The 19,517-nt window shown below is 41.1% G+C and overlaps 1 protein-coding gene across 4 annotated transcripts in view; it reads left to right on the top strand.

The window, feature by feature from the left end:
• Positions 1–18,844, top strand: part of agtpbp1 (ATP/GTP binding carboxypeptidase 1) — a 35,068-nt gene extending 16,224 nt beyond the window's left edge. For 3 of the 4 annotated variants that reach the window (XM_062999274.1, XM_062999273.1, XM_062999275.1), the window contains exons 10-26: positions 321–529; positions 1,766–1,943; positions 2,062–2,162; positions 2,800–2,916; positions 3,047–3,513; positions 4,205–4,288; positions 6,488–6,574; positions 7,743–7,891; positions 8,594–8,681; positions 9,346–9,490; positions 9,577–9,727; positions 10,128–10,308; positions 11,168–11,297; positions 11,503–11,634; positions 12,210–12,386; positions 13,232–13,395; positions 17,724–18,844. In XM_062999274.1, coding sequence (XP_062855344.1) covers positions 321–529; positions 1,766–1,943; positions 2,062–2,162; positions 2,800–2,916; positions 3,047–3,513; positions 4,205–4,288; positions 6,488–6,574; positions 7,743–7,891; positions 8,594–8,681; positions 9,346–9,490; positions 9,577–9,727; positions 10,128–10,308; positions 11,168–11,297; positions 11,503–11,634; positions 12,210–12,386; positions 13,232–13,395; positions 17,724–17,880 — 2,717 coding nt within the window. In that variant the 3' untranslated portion in view covers positions 17,881–18,844. Of the gene's footprint in view, positions 1–320; positions 530–1,765; positions 1,944–2,061; positions 2,163–2,799; positions 2,917–3,046; positions 3,514–4,204; positions 4,289–6,487; positions 6,575–7,742; positions 7,892–8,593; positions 8,682–9,345; positions 9,491–9,576; positions 9,728–10,127; positions 10,309–11,167; positions 11,298–11,502; positions 11,635–12,209; positions 12,387–13,231; positions 13,396–16,473; positions 16,627–17,723 lie in introns of all 4 variants that reach the window. The other variant, XM_062999276.1, reaches the window with a different exon arrangement.
• Positions 18,845–19,517: the final 673 nt, after the last annotated feature.

Here is a 19,517-nt window from a genome sequence, read left to right as displayed (position 1 = left end):
TTTCAAAAAAAAGTTTAAAATATCCAATAAATTTCGTTCCACTTCACGATTGTGTCGCACTTGTTGTTGATTCTTCACAAAAAATTACAATTTCATATCGTTATGTTTGAAGCCTGAAATGTGGCAAAAGGTTGAAAAGTTCAAGGGGGCTGAATACTTTTGCAAGGCACTGTATATATATATATATATGTGTGTGTGAAATTCTGGCTCATCATGTTCTACACAACATTCCTGTAGAACTGTACATGTTTATTCCACAGGCTGTACAAATGATGTGTGTTTATTATATTATTAACAATATCATACTTTGTTTATATCAGAGATGAATGCCCGGCGTGCAGTAGACAGGGCGCACCTACCAGCTCTGCTCGCCATGTACCAGGACTGGCACCGCAACGACACACGCCACCGGCACGTGCTCATTCGTAAGAGCATTCTGGGATGCATCAAAAACCTGACCAACATTAAGCTTGGCAGGAAGGCTTTCATCGACGCAGATGGCATGAAGATTTTCTATAATACCTCGACTGTAAGACATTAAAATCATTATTACATTATTAATCATTATTTACAACCAACTACAGAGACTTGTTAGTTAAAAACTGTTTGATGAAAATATGTGTATACACCGATCAGCCAAAATATTAGGACCTTCCCCACTTCCAAAAACTGCACATGGAAATGTCTATCAGTTAACAGGGTTCTGTTAAATGTTGGGGTGATGGTAAGGGATGCATCAATACCATTTTTTCCCAACCGAGTACAAGTAAAAGTACATGTATTTTTGTACTTACCGATACCGATACCGATACCAATACCTATTTAGAATGATGGAGTTAATGAGTTAATGAGTTGGAGGTTAATAAATATTTTTGCAATGTTGGTGTTTTGTTGTTATGTTTTGTAGAGAACGATAAGGTCAGAAATACAGTAAAACGTGTGTGTGTGTGTGCCGGTGTATTCTGATATAAACTATATTATCCCCCTGTCCCACCGGTTTACACTCCTCTCCTGCGTTTCCCCTCACACCGTATCCTGCATTCTCATTGGCTGTTCCACATGTCACTCATTCCCAGTCGCACATCTCAGATCAGATATCTGACATGCTAGAAAACTCGATCTGGTAGCCGAGCGCTCGGCGAGCCGGTCGGATCGAGTTGTTGGATAGTTCACACTTAGCGATCGAGAGCCAAGTTTTGATCACCGAGCGAACGCCGAGTTGCTCCCGAGCCGGCAAATCTAGCGCCGACCAGTCGCCGAGCGAAAATCAGGGCAAAAATCGTGTAGTGTGAACCAGGCATAACGCAGCAACGTGCACTAGGCACACGGTATCGGATGTTTAGTATCGAAGCCTCGTTTGCGAGTACGAGTACAAGTTAATGAGCGCGGTATCGGGCAAATACCCGATACCAGTATCGGTACTCATGCATCTCTAGTGATGGTAGTTACTCTGTACACATGTTGAATGCAGCATAAAGACCAGAGTGATTTTGATAATTGCCAAATTTTGTCCGAAGTGCCTATCAAAGTACCCACCATGGTGCTCCGGCTCCCTGGCCAAATTACATTTACATTTACATTTTCAGCATTTAGCAGACGCTTTTATCCAAAGCGACTTACACAATGAGTGGAACACGATGAGCACGTTGACCTGCCTAAGAAGTCCCAAGTTTAGTTCGTTAAATGAAATGGTCATTATTTAACAAAAAAAAATCAGCATTTCTTTAAATATCCTGTAATGCATGATTTTCCTTTTGTGGTGCAGGAGTGCTTACCCGTTAGGACTCTGGATCCTCTGGTCAACACTTCAAGCCTTATCATGAGAAAGTGTTTCCCAAAGAACCGCCTGCCTTTGCCGACCATTAAGTGTGTTTTTCATCACCCGCTACCACATGTTCCAGCCAGCGGACCCGTGGCTCAACTGTACCACCAGCCACCAGGGGGTAAAGTGCATAAATACAGTGTTTATAACTCTGATGAAAGTCTCTACACCACTGTGAATCATTTCTATTCTGGTATGATGATGTGAAGTCATGTTAGAAGTGATCTGTTCTTTAACAGTGGATGACGTTGTGGATGACAGCGATGACAACGAGGAAACGGAGGTCGATACAGAAAATGAAACGGAGAATGAGGAGGATGAGAAAGACCATAAGGCACAGGTAATCGTCAGAAGCATCTGGAGTTGGGTGCCCAGGTGGCATCCAACTGCTAAGGGATAATTCACTAGCACACCAATATTGAGATTCTGAGCTCCTGGGTTCGAATCTCAGCTCTGCTACCAGTCAGCTGGGCGCCCTCTAATGGCTGCAGCAGACAAAATTAGCCGCAAGTCTGCTGGATGGGAAAGATCGGAATAAGACAGGCGCTGTGTAAGGACCATGGTTGCCCAGGGCGACTGTATAGAAAGTGGAGGAGTGCAGAGATCGGGGCGTGGCTTATAAATGTATAAAAAAAGCGCAAATCCACCGAAGTATGGGAAAATAAAAAGGGATTGGTGGACTGCGCACACATTGGAGGTGGTGTGTGTCAGGCGATTATACACCCTCCTTGGACACAATCGGGATCCCCAGTAGCGGATTGGCTTCTCTAAATTGGGAGAAAAAGGGGGTAAAATGTATAAGAAAAGTGTCTGGACCTATGTACGTTACAGACCTACATGTTATTCCTGTTGTTCATATGTGCTAGCTTAGTGTTAAAGAAGGTATCCCACAAGGTTTGGTGCTAGTTGTTGAATCGTTTAATGGTTTACCAGTTCATGGAGCATAGAAAGCTAAGTCTGTGTGTGTTTTGTTGTAGAATGATGACATTGAGACCGATATCAGTAAACTGCGACCCAAACAAATTCAGACACGCCCATTTGAGGAATTAAGGATTTATGAGCGTTTTTTCCCCGAATTCTCTGAGGAATTTCAGGTAAGGATCTCTTTAAAATGGGATTAAGGGATTAATTTGGACCTTTTCTTCCAAATGAGTCCCCTCACCATCACTTACCACTAATACTGGTGAATCTAGTACATTTACCAAGCATCTTCTCTTATTACAGGACTACAACTTCGAGGAATGCAAATCCACATCTCCGCCTGCCTCTGATGCCTCAAAGCGACCCATAGTCATCCCCACCGCTCGACCCAAGCCCAGAACCAAACCCTCCCGCCAGTCTGAAGAAGAAAAACCTGCCGATCTCAACAACATCTCTGTCTCTAAAGCTCCACAGAAAGAGCAGGAGCTGGTACACGGCCTGAGTCGGCTGCTTCTCGACACTTCGGATTCAGTGAATGGAAGCGGCTGTGTCGAGTCTGGGCTCCAGGATGAGAGCGCAGAGCAGGCGGAACTAGAGCTGCCCGATACTGCCGCACTTCTGCCTTTGCATGACCCCGACCTCTACTTGGAAATGGTAAAGGGGACAAGCTCGGTGCCTGGGTACACTGAGGTGGGGTACCCGGACTATTTTGGCCATGTGGCACCGAGCTTTCGTGAGCCGATTATGGAGAGGGTTTATGGGGTACAGAGGTGAGTAGACGAGTAAAAATAGTCATTTATGTGAGTTGGTGAACAGATTATATATAAATACCACTGTTTTAGGTACACTGCTGTTATTACAAACCCAGGTGCTCAGGTGGCACAGTGGTAAATTACGCTAGCACACTACCACTGGGAGACAGGGTTTGAATCTCCATCAGTGTTGTCGGCCATTCGGGCTTCTACATACAGACATGATTGGCTATGTCCGAGGGGGATGGCCACGGCCCCACGATTAATGTGTGCCCTATTCACTGATGTTGACCTCCACTCTGAGGAGAGCCGTGACTTACACATGCCCCCTCCGACACGTGCAGTAGCTGACTGCATATTTTCACCTGCACGAGGCGAGTTCATATGTGGATCAGCTTTGCGTACAGTCACACCCTGATCCCATTATCCCCTGTCTTTGTGCAAGCGCCATCAATCAGCCAGCAGAGGTCGTAATTGCATTGGTTATGGGGAATCCCCTCCGGCACCCTCTCTGAACAACAAGCCAATCGTTGTTCGTGTAGGCATTCAGCCTGCCGATAGCAGAGCTGACATTTGAACAGACAAGTTCGAGATGTCAGCTCTGGTGTGCTAGCATCTTTTACCATTGTGCCACCTGAGCGTCTTTTGGTACTTCTAAAGTGCACGTTTTTAAACATTACTGTAATGCATTTGAACGTTTTGCCAACAGGGCGAAAATCTTCCAGGATATTGAGCGGCTCATTCACCCCGGTGATACCCTGGATAAAGTGGTGTATGACCTCGACCTGCAGAGGTGAGTAAAAATGGACAGAACAGTGATACAAGGACACAAATTCCTTTGTTAAGTTAAAAGTACAAATACCCATGAATGTTCTCTAGTAAAAGTTAAACTATGGCTCTGACAAATGGCAAACCGAATAGAGAACATAGACCACAAACATCAACACTAAGCCAAGGACACACCAAGGAAGATGCATAAACCAAGTAATACGTACAAGATGTAGAATTGGCCACATCAGAATAACCCACCAACACCTGATAAATGGAGAAAATCCCCTAAGCTCAAAATGCTCATCACGATAAAACACGTCCTGACAGAAAACCCAAATACACAAAGACTATAAGCAACTATACATGACTGGAGCCATAAAAAATCCTCACCAAAGACAACACAAGAACAGTTTGTTTGTTTATTAGGATTTTAACGTCATGTTTTACACACTTTGGTTACATTCATGACAGAAACGGTAGTTATTCGGTACACAAGATACATCAGTTCACAAGTTTAATGTCAAACACAGTCATGGACAATTTAGTATCTCCAATTCACTTCACTTGCACGTCTTTGGACTGTGGGAGGAAACCGGAGCTCCCGGAGGAAACCCACGCAGACACGGGGAGAACATGCAAACTCCACACAGAAAGGACCCGGACCGCCCCGCCTGGGGATCGAACCCAGAGTCTTCTTGCTGTGAGGCGATAGTGCTACTCACTTAGCCACAGTGCCGCCCCAAAACAGTTAACTTCTTACTAAAACTTGTAAGGTTTTTGAGTTTCTGTCAAGCGTCAATTTAAACGTTTCAGTAATTGTTAACAAAGCTTTTGAGTTCTATACAAAGATTCCATTTACGTTTGTGCCATCTAGCGGCCATTAAGACCCAAAACAATCGAAGCAGTTAGGGCCTTGCTCACCGCTTAACTTGATGAGTCAAACGAATTTCATTATTGGAATCGATTCCAAAACTTTGGAGTCGACTCAGTTCTCAACGTCTGCAATCTGTAAATAATTTCTGCAGATGAACCAAACTGAATTTTCCAATTGATGACACAGTAATTTTTTTACTCTGTTCTGGATCCTGGTATATCCAATGCCACCCAAAAACTGTGGGTGCAGGCATGGCTGGATTATTGACCGGGCCAGTGGGGCCAGCGCCCAGGGGCCCTCGAGGTTAGGGGGCCCTGAGGGGGGGCCCCGGGGGCCCTAGCCATGCTTTTGTAGTCCCTAGACTTCTACAGAAGTCGTTCACCTTGGGCCCTTGATCCTCTAGGGACCTAGAAATTGTCAGGAAAGCCACCGTACCCGCTGACTCCACAAGGGGAGGGGGGTGTGCCGATCGAGTGTTGCTCCACCAAGGGGGAGGGGGCGTGGCGGAAGCAGTGCCCATCATATGGAACCGAGAGCTGGTTCACCAAGGGGAGGGGGCGTGTCGCGAGGAGGGCCGCAGAGATGAAGTGCCTTTCAATACATTGTAGACTGGGGCAACCCAATATTTTGAACACTTTTAAAAGGTGCCGTGACTGAGCAAAGGTTGAGAAACTCTGGTTTAATGTATTAATCTATTTATGTTTTTGGAGGGGGCCCTGGGCAACTCTTTGCCCAGGGGCCCAGACTATCCTTAATCCGTCCTTGGGTGCAGGGCAGGAAAACACCTTGGACAGGGCACCAATTCACTCTAATCACTTAGGACTTAATGACATCTAGTGGTGGTTTAGTCCACAGTCCATCTTCATGTTTAGAGAAGTGGACAGATAACTGGGTGTGTGATAAAAAGCCACACCAACATGAGGAGTTTGATGAAATTCTTTACAGATCGTGATCGAAGGCAGGGGCGTAACTACAGGGGGGCAGGGGGGCAGGTGCTCTGGGGCCCATGGCAGGAGGGGCCTCCACGACCTGCACTCGCCAGGTCGTTATTATTATATTATAATATTTTCATTAAGTAAAATTGAAATAACTAAAACTGTGCATTAAAAATATCAGAGCCATTCATATATATAGAATGAAATTTGTTGAGTGGGCCCCAAAAATTTTTTTGCACAGGGGCCCATGAGCTCCTAGTTACGCCACTGATCGAAGGTCCCAGCAGGACTCGCCCGCTGTGTTACTCTTCCCCTTTTTTACATCTATGTAGAAATGCAGAATGAAAATTAAATAAAAACTGAGTACAAATAGTGGTGGATATTTAATTAATAGATTTTTTTTCCTTTTTAGCTGCCCATTAATCGATGATGGAGAGTCACTGAAGTTCAACTCGCAGTTTGAATCTGGGAACTTGCGCAAGGCGATTCAAGTCAGAAAGTAAGCATGATCTGCTCTGAAAGCTCTGCGTTATTAGTGTTTATTAACATTCATTTTCAAAATGACAACAAATTACTACTACACTACTTTGTATGTTTAGTATTTTCGATGTTTTTGCCTGTGTTCTAATGCCATGATGTTATACACTATACTTTCAAAGGTTTGGGGCCATCCCTCCTAATTGCTATAATTAAGTTCAGGTGTTTGAACCACATCAGTTGATAACAGCTGTAAAAAATATTATGTAAAAATAAATTCAAGGCCGCTCAGGTGGCGCAGCAGTAAAACACACGCTGAACACCAGAGCTGGGATCTCGAATACATCGTATCGAATCTCAGCTCTGCCTGCCGGCTGGGCTGAGCACCCACATGAACAGTGATTGGCCTGTAGTTCAGATAGGGGTGGGGTATTAACCCAGGTAGGGTCTCTCTCATAACTAATGCAATTACGACATCTGCTGGCTGATTGATGGCGCCTGCACCGAGATGGGAAAAGAGTGCTGTCAGGGTGTGTCTCTCCGTACACAGTGCTGATCCGCATTGCACTCGTCAAAGTGTAGGTGACAAAATGCATACAGCTGCAGCCCACGTGTCGGAGGGGGCGTGGGTTAGCTTTGTTCTCCTCAATCAGAGCGGGGATCGGCATTGGTGAAGAGGAAGCATGACACAATCAGGCAATTGGACGCGCCAAAAGGAAGAAAAATAAATAAATTCAATACTTTCTGGCAACAGTTTGGGAGAACAGTCTGTTGTTCCAGTATGACTATTTCTGTAAAGCTTCACCCACATGCACAGAGCTCCTACATCAACCCCATTCGAAATCTTTGGGATGAAATGGAACAACGATTGTCTGCCGAGGCTTCTTGACCAACATCATTGTCAGACCTTAGAAATATTGTCTTGACTGAATGGGCACACATTCTTAATGAAACTTTCTAAATGTGAGGCTGGTATACCTGCAAGAAGAGGAAGGCAATTAGCATTGTACCTAGCAAATTTTTGAAATGGAAGATTTCTCTTCTACCTAAGATTAAAGTGTGTGGAATGAATGCAATGATCTCAAACTAAAGTCTAATGATGATCAGTTGGTTTCTGGAAGATGGATACTATTAGATGTCCATGTTGTGTAGGTTTTATAGTGTGAGCTGTTGTTTATTGTGCTGTCTAGGTTCGAGTATGACTTGGTGCTAAACTCGGATGTCAACAGTAACCACTACCACCAGTGGTTCTACTTTGAAGTGAGCAACATGCGTGTGGGAGTACCGTATCATTTCAACATCATTAACTGTGAGAAATCAAACAGCCAGTTTAACTATGGTAAGTCAATGATTTTCTGGGTTTGACTCCTGCTGGTATTTGTTACCATTTGCCACTTCTACAAAAGCATCGTCTGACCTCAATCGACATCAGTGTTTATAGAAGTGGGTCATAGTTCACAGTGTGTTTGGATTCTGTTTATTGGCAGAACATCTGAAATAACAATTTAAACGTCTTCTCAACCATGACACTGACATATGGAAGCCATTCAAACAAACTTTTGGTTGCGCATTTCTAGCTTTAAAACTGCTGGTGTATGTGGTGTGTCTACCATAGTGTACACATTTTTTGGCCATACTCAACAGGGCTCAGTAGGGCTGCAGGCTTGCACAAGCCTCCTCCCATACATGCACATGACCCTACAGAGAGTCACAGTTTTTAAGGAGGACCATGCCACTCCTCAAGCCTGCCGCCTCAGTAGCGAGACGTGATCTGCCGGTTACACATTCATGAGCAATTGCTGACAAAATAATTGATGGTTTGTGTGTGTGCACATGCAAAATCTATAGAAAAACGTTTAAAATACAGAAAAGGCAAGATCCAGTGGAAGGGTGTCAGTTATGTGCCAAAATGTACATCAGTGTCATAGCCTAACTCAGTTTGAATCAGTAGGTCAGTAACGTTATGACGACTGTAGGATTATATGTATATATGTAGATTATAATGACTGTAGGATCTGTAATCTGTGTACTTCTCTGGCAGGCATGCAAGTCATTATGTACTCAGTACAGAAAGCCATCAGTGGAAGCCCTTGCTGGGTTCGAACTGGATCTGACATCTGCTATTACAAGTAAGTACTAGGCATACTTAGAAGTGTCAAACAGTCCAGTTCATCTTTTGTCCACACACTATATGGACAAAAGTATTAGGACACCCCTTTTAATTTTTGAATGTCATTCATGTTTCAACTACAACATTTGCTTACAGGAGTAATAAATCACATTAAGGGAATTATAGACAAGGCCCTTTCATGTTCCAGTGAGACTGCACCCTTGTGCACAAAACATGGTCTATAAAGACATGAATAAAAACTTGGTTTAAAGAAACTGCACTGACTCACCCCCACTGAACAGCTTTGGCTGTTTTGACTGAATGGGTACAAATTCCCACAGATATACTTCGAAGTGTTGTGAGAAGTCTTCTCAGAAGTGTGGCTGTTGTTCAAGTTAATAGGATCACATAGCATGTAATAATGAACAAGTTCATTGTCAGGTGTCCATATTATATTTACATATTCAGCACCTTAGTAGGTGCCTTTTTCCTAAGTGACTTACAGCCCAGTACACATTCTGAGCAATTTGAGGGCCTTCCTCAAGGGCCCAACAGCAACAGTGGTGGGGCTTGAACCAGTGACCTTTTGATTACTAAATCAGCACCTTAACCACTAGGCTAGAACTGCCCTATATACTACTACTACTACTACTACTACTATTAGTTTATTTTCTTGTTTGCAGGAACCATTTTTCACGGAGTTCCATCGCAGCTGGAGGTCAGAAAGGCAAATCCTATTACACCCTGACCTTCACTGTGACTTTTCACCACAAGGATGACGTCTGTTACTTCGCCTACCATTACCCATACACCTACTCCACCCTGAAGGTATTCGCACTATATTTTCCTACATCTGCTCTTCGTTGTGGCCCAGTCACTAAAACATGAGAATGTTTTGTGTGGTTGTGTATCAGATGCACCTGGAGAAGCTTAGCGCTATGAGCACTCCATACATCTACTACAAGAGGGAGCAGCTGTGCCAAACTGTCGGAGGAAATGAGTGCCCGCTGTTGACCATCACAGCCATGCCGGAGTCCTCCAGCAATGACCATGTCTGCCAGTTCAGTAGGTCTTACACAAGCACAGCTTCAGTCCTGCCAGAGTCTTATACTGAACATGGACTTTTCCAAAAACATTGCCAAAAGCGTGTGATTTATTTTATATAATTGATTTTATACACCTGTGAGCAGTGGGTGTGGCTGAAACACCTAAAATGAATAATTAAGAGAGGTGTCTGCATACCTTGGGCCATATAGTGTATGTTTCATTTGTATAGATTTCATAGAAACAGGTCAGGAAAGATATATTAGCGGGGCATTAAAATTTACCACATACAGCATATTGGAGGGCCACAGCCGAAAAATAAAAATACCTCTGCCTTGGAGACAGACTAATACAAATTGCATTTATTTAAACAAAGATTGTAATGCATGTACACAGCGCTTTACCGATAAGTTGTGTGCAGGGAACCGGCCGTTGATCTTCCTGTCAGCCCGTGTACACCCGGGAGAAACTAATGCCAGTTGGGTCATGAAGGGCACACTGGAATTCCTGATGAGCTCTAGTCCCCTGGCACAAAGTCTCAGAGAGAGCTACATCTTCAAAATCATTCCCATGCTCAACCCAGACGGAGTCATCAACGGCAGGTAGGTACACACACACACACACACACACACACAGTTGATTCCTCAGGCTTGAACTATTTGACAATGCTGGGTACTTAGTGAACCTTTAAACGTTTGAGCATCAGATCCATCATAATCAAGTGTGAACGGATTAGATAATGGGATAATGATAATAGAGTCCCCAAATATTACAAGGAAGAAACCTTGAGAGGAACTAGACACAACAGGGACCCTTATTCTTGTTGGGTGGCTTAGAGCAAGGTTTTTCAGGCTTTTTTTCAAGCAACTCACATTTTGTCCATGATTTTTAACACAACCCAGGCAATATAAACAATGGATCAAAAAGGAATGTTTGATTAATAAAATTGGTGGCAATCTGGTTCCACTGTGGTTTACAACACAACATAACATAACATAAATCCTCCACAAGGGGGCGTTCGTGTACAAGTTCATTTCATGTTTATGTGCCTGTTAAAATACGTTTTTTGAATTATTATTATTTGTCTCTGCAATACATTTTTTTGGCTCGCAACCCTTGGGTGATTAAAAATCCCTGGCCTAGAGGATAACCAGACATACAATAAAAAACATAACAAAGAATATAACAAGTATAAAGCATAGTAAATTAATTTGAGTTCATCATTTTACAGTCCAGTCGGTGGTAAGTCAAATAGTGTGTTCTGGACATTGTGATTGCGGACAATGCAGATGGGTAAAAAGGTTCACATCCGGACCACACTGGGGTCAAAAACAGAAGATGTAGCTAAAATATGATATGAACAAAATCATAAATATGAATAGTCTAAATCTTATATCTGGTATGACGTATCTCCAGCTTCAAAATACAGTAAGCCGAGATTATATGTGCTGTTTTATATAGTCACAGGTGTTCTTTAAGTGGTGAGGATCTAAACAGACAATGGCAGAGCCCCAGTGCAGAGCTGCACCCCACCATCTATCACGCCAAGAGTCTGCTGCAGTACCTCAGCGCTATAGGCAGAGCTCCACTGGTGAGTTGCACATCTGGGTCTTCTGAATCTATGTCAACTTTAATTTCTGTCATTTTCACTGATCCACTAAATTTATCTTATACTCTAAGTAATTTTAGAGCCTACTAAATAAACCCAAATAGAATGTAGATCTCTTAATGAGACTTTGGATATGTGTGTGTGTGTGTGTGTGTGTGTGTGTGTGTGTGTGTGTGTGTGTGTGCAGGTATTCTGTGACTACCATGGTCACTCAAGAAAGAAGAACGTGTTTATGTATGGCTGCAGCCTTAAGGAGACTGTGTGGCAGACCAATGTCAGTGCCAGTTCCTCTGACCTGCAGGAGGACCTGGGCTACAGGGTAACACACAAACACATGCTGAAGACTTCTCTTTGCCTATATAATCAGAGATAATTTGACTTTATTCATTACAAAGTACATGAAGCAGGAGTGTCTTGACCCAAACTGTATATGAAGAACCACAGGAAGCAGTTCTGTCAATGAGAAGCTGCTGAAAATTGGGTGGATTGTGCACAATCAAGCAAGCTTTTCACTGCCATGAGCTCAGTCTCTGCTATGCTCCAGCATTTACTTTGTCCAGTCGATTATCATCAAACTGCGTCAACAACAACAATTAATCAAGATCTTAGCAGGAATTCAACCATTCCCCAACCCCAAAACTGGACCTACACAATCATGTCTGTGTAGATGCCTGGTTGACTGATAGCACCGTTGAGATTCGGCCTGGATTTCACCAGTGGTGGCGAAATTGCGTAATATCTCACTGCACCGTCCGAGCTGCAACATGCAAAGCAGAGAAGACAAATACAAATAAAGTCAAAATTAAATTCAGACAAGAATTCATGGCTGATTTTATTTCATTTTAAATGTTCGGTATTAGCGTCTGTGTCATGATGTATTTGTGTCCGTGCTAGACTCTTCCTAAGCTGCTGTCTCAGCTGGCTCCTGCCTTCAGCCTGTCCAGCTGCAGTTTTGTTGTGGAGCGCTCCAAAGAATCCACGGCTCGCGTGGTGGTGTGGAGGGAGATCGGTGTCCAGCGCAGTTACACCATGGAGAGCACACTGTGTGGCTGCGACCAGGGCAAATACAAGGTGTGTGTGTGTACGTGTTAAAAAATGGTTTACTAGAGTAGGGAGCGACGCTTCATCACTACGCTGGAAGCTGTCTGGAACATTTAGCCATTGCATGCGTTGTGGGTTAAGGTGGCCGGAGCGTTATTAGAGAGCAGAAAATGACATGATCAGAATGATGTTGGATCATATATATATAGATATAGATATAGATATAGAGATATATTTGTCACACGTAACTAATGTTGCTGACTTTTGTTGTCTACAAGTCATTTTTTGCGAGTCACGAGTCGAGTCCGAGTCATTTGAAACGAGTCCGAGTCGAATCTGAAGTCGCTGTGTGTGCGCGACTTAAGGGTTTGGGCAGAAAACATCGGAGATATTGTTCTTCAGCTGCACAGATTATCAGTCTCAGATGTGTTTGGGCCGAGTATGAAACGAAAGTTGACAGTGTAGTAAAAAGTGTAGTGAAGTAAAACACTCCCGACATTATATTAGCGTTATATTGTGGTGTAGCATCCGTTGGAGAGAAGGTAAACAATGAATGCTGCGCATGCTCAGTAGATGGCGCTCTGTACTAACAGATAGCTGTAGCGGCATGATGATGCGAAGAATTGAAGGCTGTAGATCAGTGACTCATTCAAGCCTCTCTGATGTAAGGGGTGCAATATACATATAGTGTCCTAGGTTTGGTTTCCCCTTAGGGGGCTTTGCATTTTGTGAGGGGTCAAATGCTTTCCATCAAACCACAACAGCTGATAGTTCATCATTCCCATTAGGAATCTCAATCGTCATCCTTCTTTAGTGTTTTATATCACCGTGATGATATAAATTGTGATAATTTTGTGATATGTGTGTGTGTGTAGGGGCTCCAGATTGGGACGAGGGAGCTGGAGGAGATGGGCGCTCAGTTCTGCATGGCACTGCTCAGGCTGAGACGCCACACCTCGCCTTTGGAGCTGCGGAACCACAACTCACAACTTTTGGAGATGGAGAGTGATCTGTTAGAAACAAGCTGTAGTGACACTTGGTACACACACACACACACACACATTTGATCACTTGACATAGCAATAATCTGCTAATGACTAGGTGGCAATGTGTGCTTTTCTGTTAAAACATTATCAAACAGCTTTTTCAAACTGTTCATTGTAAATTAAACCTATCATTCATTTCTACTATTTCTGTAGAGATGATTTGTTACAGTACTATTTTTAATTGGCATTTTACTCAAGTGCTTCAACATGCAACATAAATTTAAGAAACAGCTTTGGTGATTTTACTCTGATAAATTAAGTAATTTTTCTTCTTCAATAATCAAAAATGGGTGAAGCGCACAGTCAGGCAGAAACATGCTGCCTTCTAAATAACACAGATCTCTTCTAAATCAAGTGCACTAGCAATATTATATACAAAATTAATTATTACTGATGCACTCATGTTGCACGGTGCTCTTTTATGCTAGCACACCACCACTGAGATCTGAATTAATATCGCCTATGTCTGTGTTTCCCTGTAAAACTGGACCCACTTGATGCTGACCAGGATTAAAAAGAATGAAAAATAAATATTTTTTTCAGTAAATAGGCCAAACAAAAATATACAATAGTTAATAAAAACAGTACAAAATACATTTCATTTGGATTTTTTTAAATGTATTTAATTAATTTATTTAAATTAATTTAATTTGAATTAATTTAATTAATTTTTACATCAGATGCTCTTCTTGACGAAACTGTCCTAATAAAAAAAGCTACAAATATCATACACTAATAATAATTGTTATTATCAATAAAACTGAGACAATTGTACTTGTATACAATATATTTTTATAAAAACTTGCTAAAGTTATCTGCCAAAATAAATAAATCAAAGTTTAAAACTAAACTGCATTTCAAATATAAGAAATATAATAATTAATTAATAATTAATAATAATTCTGAAAGAAATATAAAAAATAATATTTATCCCAATAATAGGAATATTTAAAAAAGAGATAAAAGGCATGGAAATAATAATAAAAGATTAAAGAAATAAAAAGGTAAGAATCAAATGAAGGAGAAAAGCTTGATTAAAAAAATGTATTGAATTAATAAATCAGCATGTCACTGTTACTCCAGGATTTTAAGCTAGTGATGCTGATTTGGAAGCCTGTATTTGTGTTATGATGGGGAATTTAACCCCATCCACAAAAATACCTTCGTGACACCCTGTATTCTTACGGATAAAAGTTAACTAATTTAAACATAAATCTAAATCTAACCTAAAACTTCCTAAACGCTACTACACTAAATTAGTTTAAACTAATAAATCCACATCTCAGGGAAGCTCTTTTTTTGTATGTAAAATAATATAACTTTAACTACAACTATAATTAATTTCAAAAGCTAAAACAAAATTACAATAACTAAGTCATGTTAAAAACAGCAAAAACCCAAATACATCTCGGTCCTAAACCAACTAATGTTAAAATGATTTAATTTTAGCTTATAAAAGTAGATGAGTTCAAATTAAATGTTCTGCCTAAAGATTTAAAATAAATGATGCTGATTTGGATGTGGATGTAGTAAATGTTAAAAATGCTGAATCAGAATAACTATCAGAACTGTACTAGCTCTGATAATGTCAGGTTCTAGAAGCTTCTGAACACACCTCTACCCCTTCCAACTTGTTTACTTCTTTAATGGATGACCACACACACACACACACACACACACACACACACACACACACAGACACACACATATATCTTCCATAGCTCTTCTAATGGCTGGCGCTACTTGAGGAGCTCTCAGTGGCGTTGGGCTCTGCACACTTGAGTGAAGTAAGCGAAAGCACTCTAACCACTCTCCTCATTACAGCCGTCTAATCACCTGATCCAAAAGGCCGCTAATCCGGTTTGAGGCGGCCCCCAGCGTCTGGCCCCCCTCTCCAACCCGCGTCTCCGTGGGATCCAGTTTCTCACCCCCTCACACTATTAAAACCATTAAAAAGCCACTGAAACCAGCCAAACCACAGAGTTGTGCAGAACGTGCAAAAACATTAAACCATTTATCTGCTGAACAAAAGAGCCATAAACCCATCATCATGTTATTGTGTTCGAGCGATAGAGAGAGGCAGGAAGATAGTGAGAGACAGTGAGAGAGAGAAGAAATGTAAGGTTTAACCCACTGGAAGATCCCTAGTCATTTTTGGTTTTGTCTTTTAGACTACCAGTAACATTAACTTACACCGTGGCCACATGGTATGAGAATGCAGGCTTTTGATTTGCTGGCAGGTGTGTATTAACCCTTAATAACAGGACAGCTCTACAGTAAACACAGTCAGAATTTAAAAAGCAGTTCTAAATCGATGTGTCTCACTGAACATAACCACGCTGGTGTGTTACAAGGACAATGAGCATTAATAACAGTCATATTAGATTTGAGATTTCAGTTTCTGCTATTGTACAACTGAACTTAAATGAGAAGCGACCTTGGTTTTTTAGTATGTTTGGAGGCTGCAGAGGTAAAACTAAGGAACTGACAGAAAAGCAGGAGAGCGAACTTTTAAAATGATTGAAAAAGCTTGAAGAAATTGATTACGAATTGGAAGACAATTTTACTTATTACTTAGTATTATACAGAAGGTTGTGTGCTTTGGATTTCAGCTCTGCTGTGAAGCCACTGTTGGGCCCTTAACCCTCTGAGCTCCAGGGGTGCCGTACTGCTTTCAAACTAGCTGGGATATATGAAAAAATGAATTCGATTGTTCTGTACAATGTATATGTTTATATGACATATAAAGTTTATAATGTTAAAATGCTGGTTCTTCTCAGTTAGATCTTCACCCTTTATTAGACTAACATTAACATCACAGTTAAGCTTTTAAAAGGTACAAGGTGTGAAAAAGAAAATCAGAAAGTCTTAACGCTGCACAAGAACGTCTTTTATGTGTAACCATAACAAACTGAGAATGAGGTGAGGTGAGGTGAAGTGAGGGACTATGAAGCCAATAAGAAATGATAATGTTTCCTAATTAAACAACAAGTTTATTCATACCACATTATGCACTAATGAAGAACCAAAAGTCCAAAAGCTATTTGTAGTTATATTTCTATTGTCCGCAGGAGGACTCATATCTGCTGCAATTCTGACCTCTGCTGGCTGGTCGATGGCACCCGCATAGAGAGGGGGGATATGAACCCGCCTCATGCAGATGAAAAGAAGGGGACGTGATAGTTACGGCCCTCTTTGGTCAGGAGAGGTCAGCAGCAGTAGAGGTGAAATATGACTGAGTAATTTGGATACAACTAGATTGGGGGGAAAACTGCATTAAAATAAATACATTAAATAAATTAAATCATTTTTATTTCTAATGAAGTTTTTAATTGTCCCCATTATTTATTCTCCTCAATTTGTAGTTATTTCAAATTCCTGCTCTTGTTGTTAGATGGATTTTTACCTCACACCTTCTTTATTCTCTTGAGCTCGTGTCGGTGATTCCCCATATGGCCTAGCCTCCTTCATAGACAGCTGATGGCACCACTCCTAATGGGTGACTCCTGTGCCACCCAACTGCCCTGCCAAATGCTCATTTTAAAATGCTGGCAATTGAGCGTGGTTTAAGTGATAACTGATAATATCATCCAAACTGGCCTGTTAGGCAGAAAGAGCAGACAGTTTGGTGCTTTCTCTTTCTGAACAACCTTGTGTCTGGGCTGGAACTAATCACTCCATTGTTGATTATTACTGTATTTATATGCTTTTTGATTTTGATATCAGTTCCTGTCCTATACATTATTCTTACAGTTGGTAATTTTGACTTATAATTATTCACTAAAGATCCATTGTAACATGTACATTCAATTTTATCCAAAGCGACTTACAGAATTGTGACAGAATATTGTCTAAGTAGTTAAGGGTTGCTCAAGGGCCCAACTTGAACCAGCGACCTTTCGATTGCTAATCCAGTACCTTAACTGCTAAGCTACAACTGCTTGTTTGTAAGCACCACAGTGGCTCTGCATATAGCACTGTCGCCTCACAGCAAGAAGGTCCTGGGTTTGATTTCGATTTCCAGGTGGAATGGTCCAGGTCCTTTCTGTGTGGAGTTTGCATGTTCTCCCCATGTCTGCGAGGGTTTCCTCCAGGAGCTCTGGTTTCCTCTCACAGTCCAAAGACATGCAAGTAAGGTGAATTGAAGGTACAAAATTGTCCATGTCATGTTTGACACTGAACTTGTGAACTGATGAACCTTGTGTAATGATTAACTACCTGTCCTGTAATTAATGTAATCAAAGTGTAAAACTTGAAGTTAAAATCCTAATAATAAATAATAATAATAAAATAACGTCTGCATATGTTGTGGGTCCTGCAGCCCCACCACTTACGTGATGCATGAAGATGAGCCTGCCTTTCTAGAGGAAGTGGACTACAGTGCTGAGAGCGATGAAGAGAACGATCCTGAACTGGAGCCTGCCAACCAGGACCCAAGCTCAGATCTTGAGTTGAATCACCAAGACTCTGTTCCCTGATGTGTGCTGATCTTGATCTTGATCTTATACCCACTGAATTCAGCTTGATACACATCCAGAACCAAAATGAGTCCTTCTGACTGATACTAACAAACAAACTACGCTGTGGGAATTTCATTAAAGTCGTTTTACATGCACATAACAGCTACTTGAATTTAATAGACACGACTGATACAGACTGATACTCTTATTTGTAATCACTTTAGGTACGCTTAACTACTAAAAAAATACCAGAAATACCAGAAAGCCAAGCCATATCATTATTCCATTACTCTGATTAACCAATCTAAAAAGTGCTTAGTGATTTGAATGTTGATCCCAGTCATTAAACGGTGCTATATGTGGACGATTCACATTTCAGTATGTTCACTCAGACCACAGTACGTCTGCCTTTCTATTAACCTTAAAGCATTATCATTATATCATATCATATATATATTCTATATGTCTATACGTCTTATCATATCACATTTCACAGTTCCGCACGAAAGAGCATCTGGACTACGGAAACATGTATTCAAAACCTGTTAACTATATATCAAGCTGTGCAGTGTATCCAGAGTGAGACTCACATATTACATTCATCTTCATATCAATTAAGTGTATTCAGTGACTGATAAAGTAATCAGGTTGCCGTATTTGATCTGTATCACATAAGCAATTTCACAAAAGTCAGCACTTTTGTGTTTTAATTTCAGTGTAGAATTCTTCGTTGCATTTGTATATTAGGTGCATGACTCTTGAATGTTGCCCTTCTAATTTATTTTATTTGTTTTATGGATTTTTGGGAGAAAAAGATGGGACCTGTGGTAGCAGAGTACAGACTTTGTGTATGTGAATGTGAGGTACAGATGTGTGTGTGTGCGGGAGATTGATACCAAAATCAGCTGAATGTATACAAAGAACAAATTCACTGTTTAACATTTGACTGAAGTAATGGGTAATAAATATTTAAGCTACGCTAGCTGTTTGTTTCCTGTGTTGTTTTTTAGAGAGTGATATGTGATGTGGAGTTTGATGCTCTAAATAAATTTCTTGAATCTTTAACTGATAAAAGTACAAAGAAATGATGTTTAGTCTGATCAACTTGATTCTATTTAGTAAATTTAAACAAATTCTGAATTTGAGGCTTGTGACTTGAAACCCCCCCCCCCCTTGGAAATATTCAAGATTTTGAATCATTCCACAATAAGCAGGTGATTTAGTAACAGGTAAGGGTGTCATGATTGGGTATCCATCAAAGAAGGATCTACCAAAGGCTCAGTTTCTGCAAGCACAAATGGGTTGCTCACCGCTTTGCCAAACATTGTAAGAGAATTCTTAATCGGTTCAAAAAGAACATTTCTCAAAGCAAGATTGTAAATAATTAATACTTTTCACCATCCACCGTACATAATATTGTGAAAAGATTCAGGGAATCTGCAGAAATCTCCATCTGTTTAGGGCAGAGCTGACAACCAAAAATCTTTTCATGAAAATCCGCCACGTTAATGTAATCAACATAGCCACATGGGTTCTGTATAACATTATGCGTCTGTCCCAACTTTTCTGAGTTTTGAGAATTGATATGTTTCAGCTGCAACAATTGCTAACAAGTGTAATTTACATTTACAATTTCTGTATTTAGCAGAAGCCTT

This window comes from Trichomycterus rosablanca, chromosome 7, assembly GCF_030014385.1.
Source record: "Trichomycterus rosablanca isolate fTriRos1 chromosome 7, fTriRos1.hap1, whole genome shotgun sequence".
Taxonomy (NCBI): Eukaryota; Metazoa; Chordata; class Actinopteri; order Siluriformes; family Trichomycteridae; genus Trichomycterus; species Trichomycterus rosablanca.
This window is presented reverse-complemented; position numbering and strand designations above follow the sequence as displayed.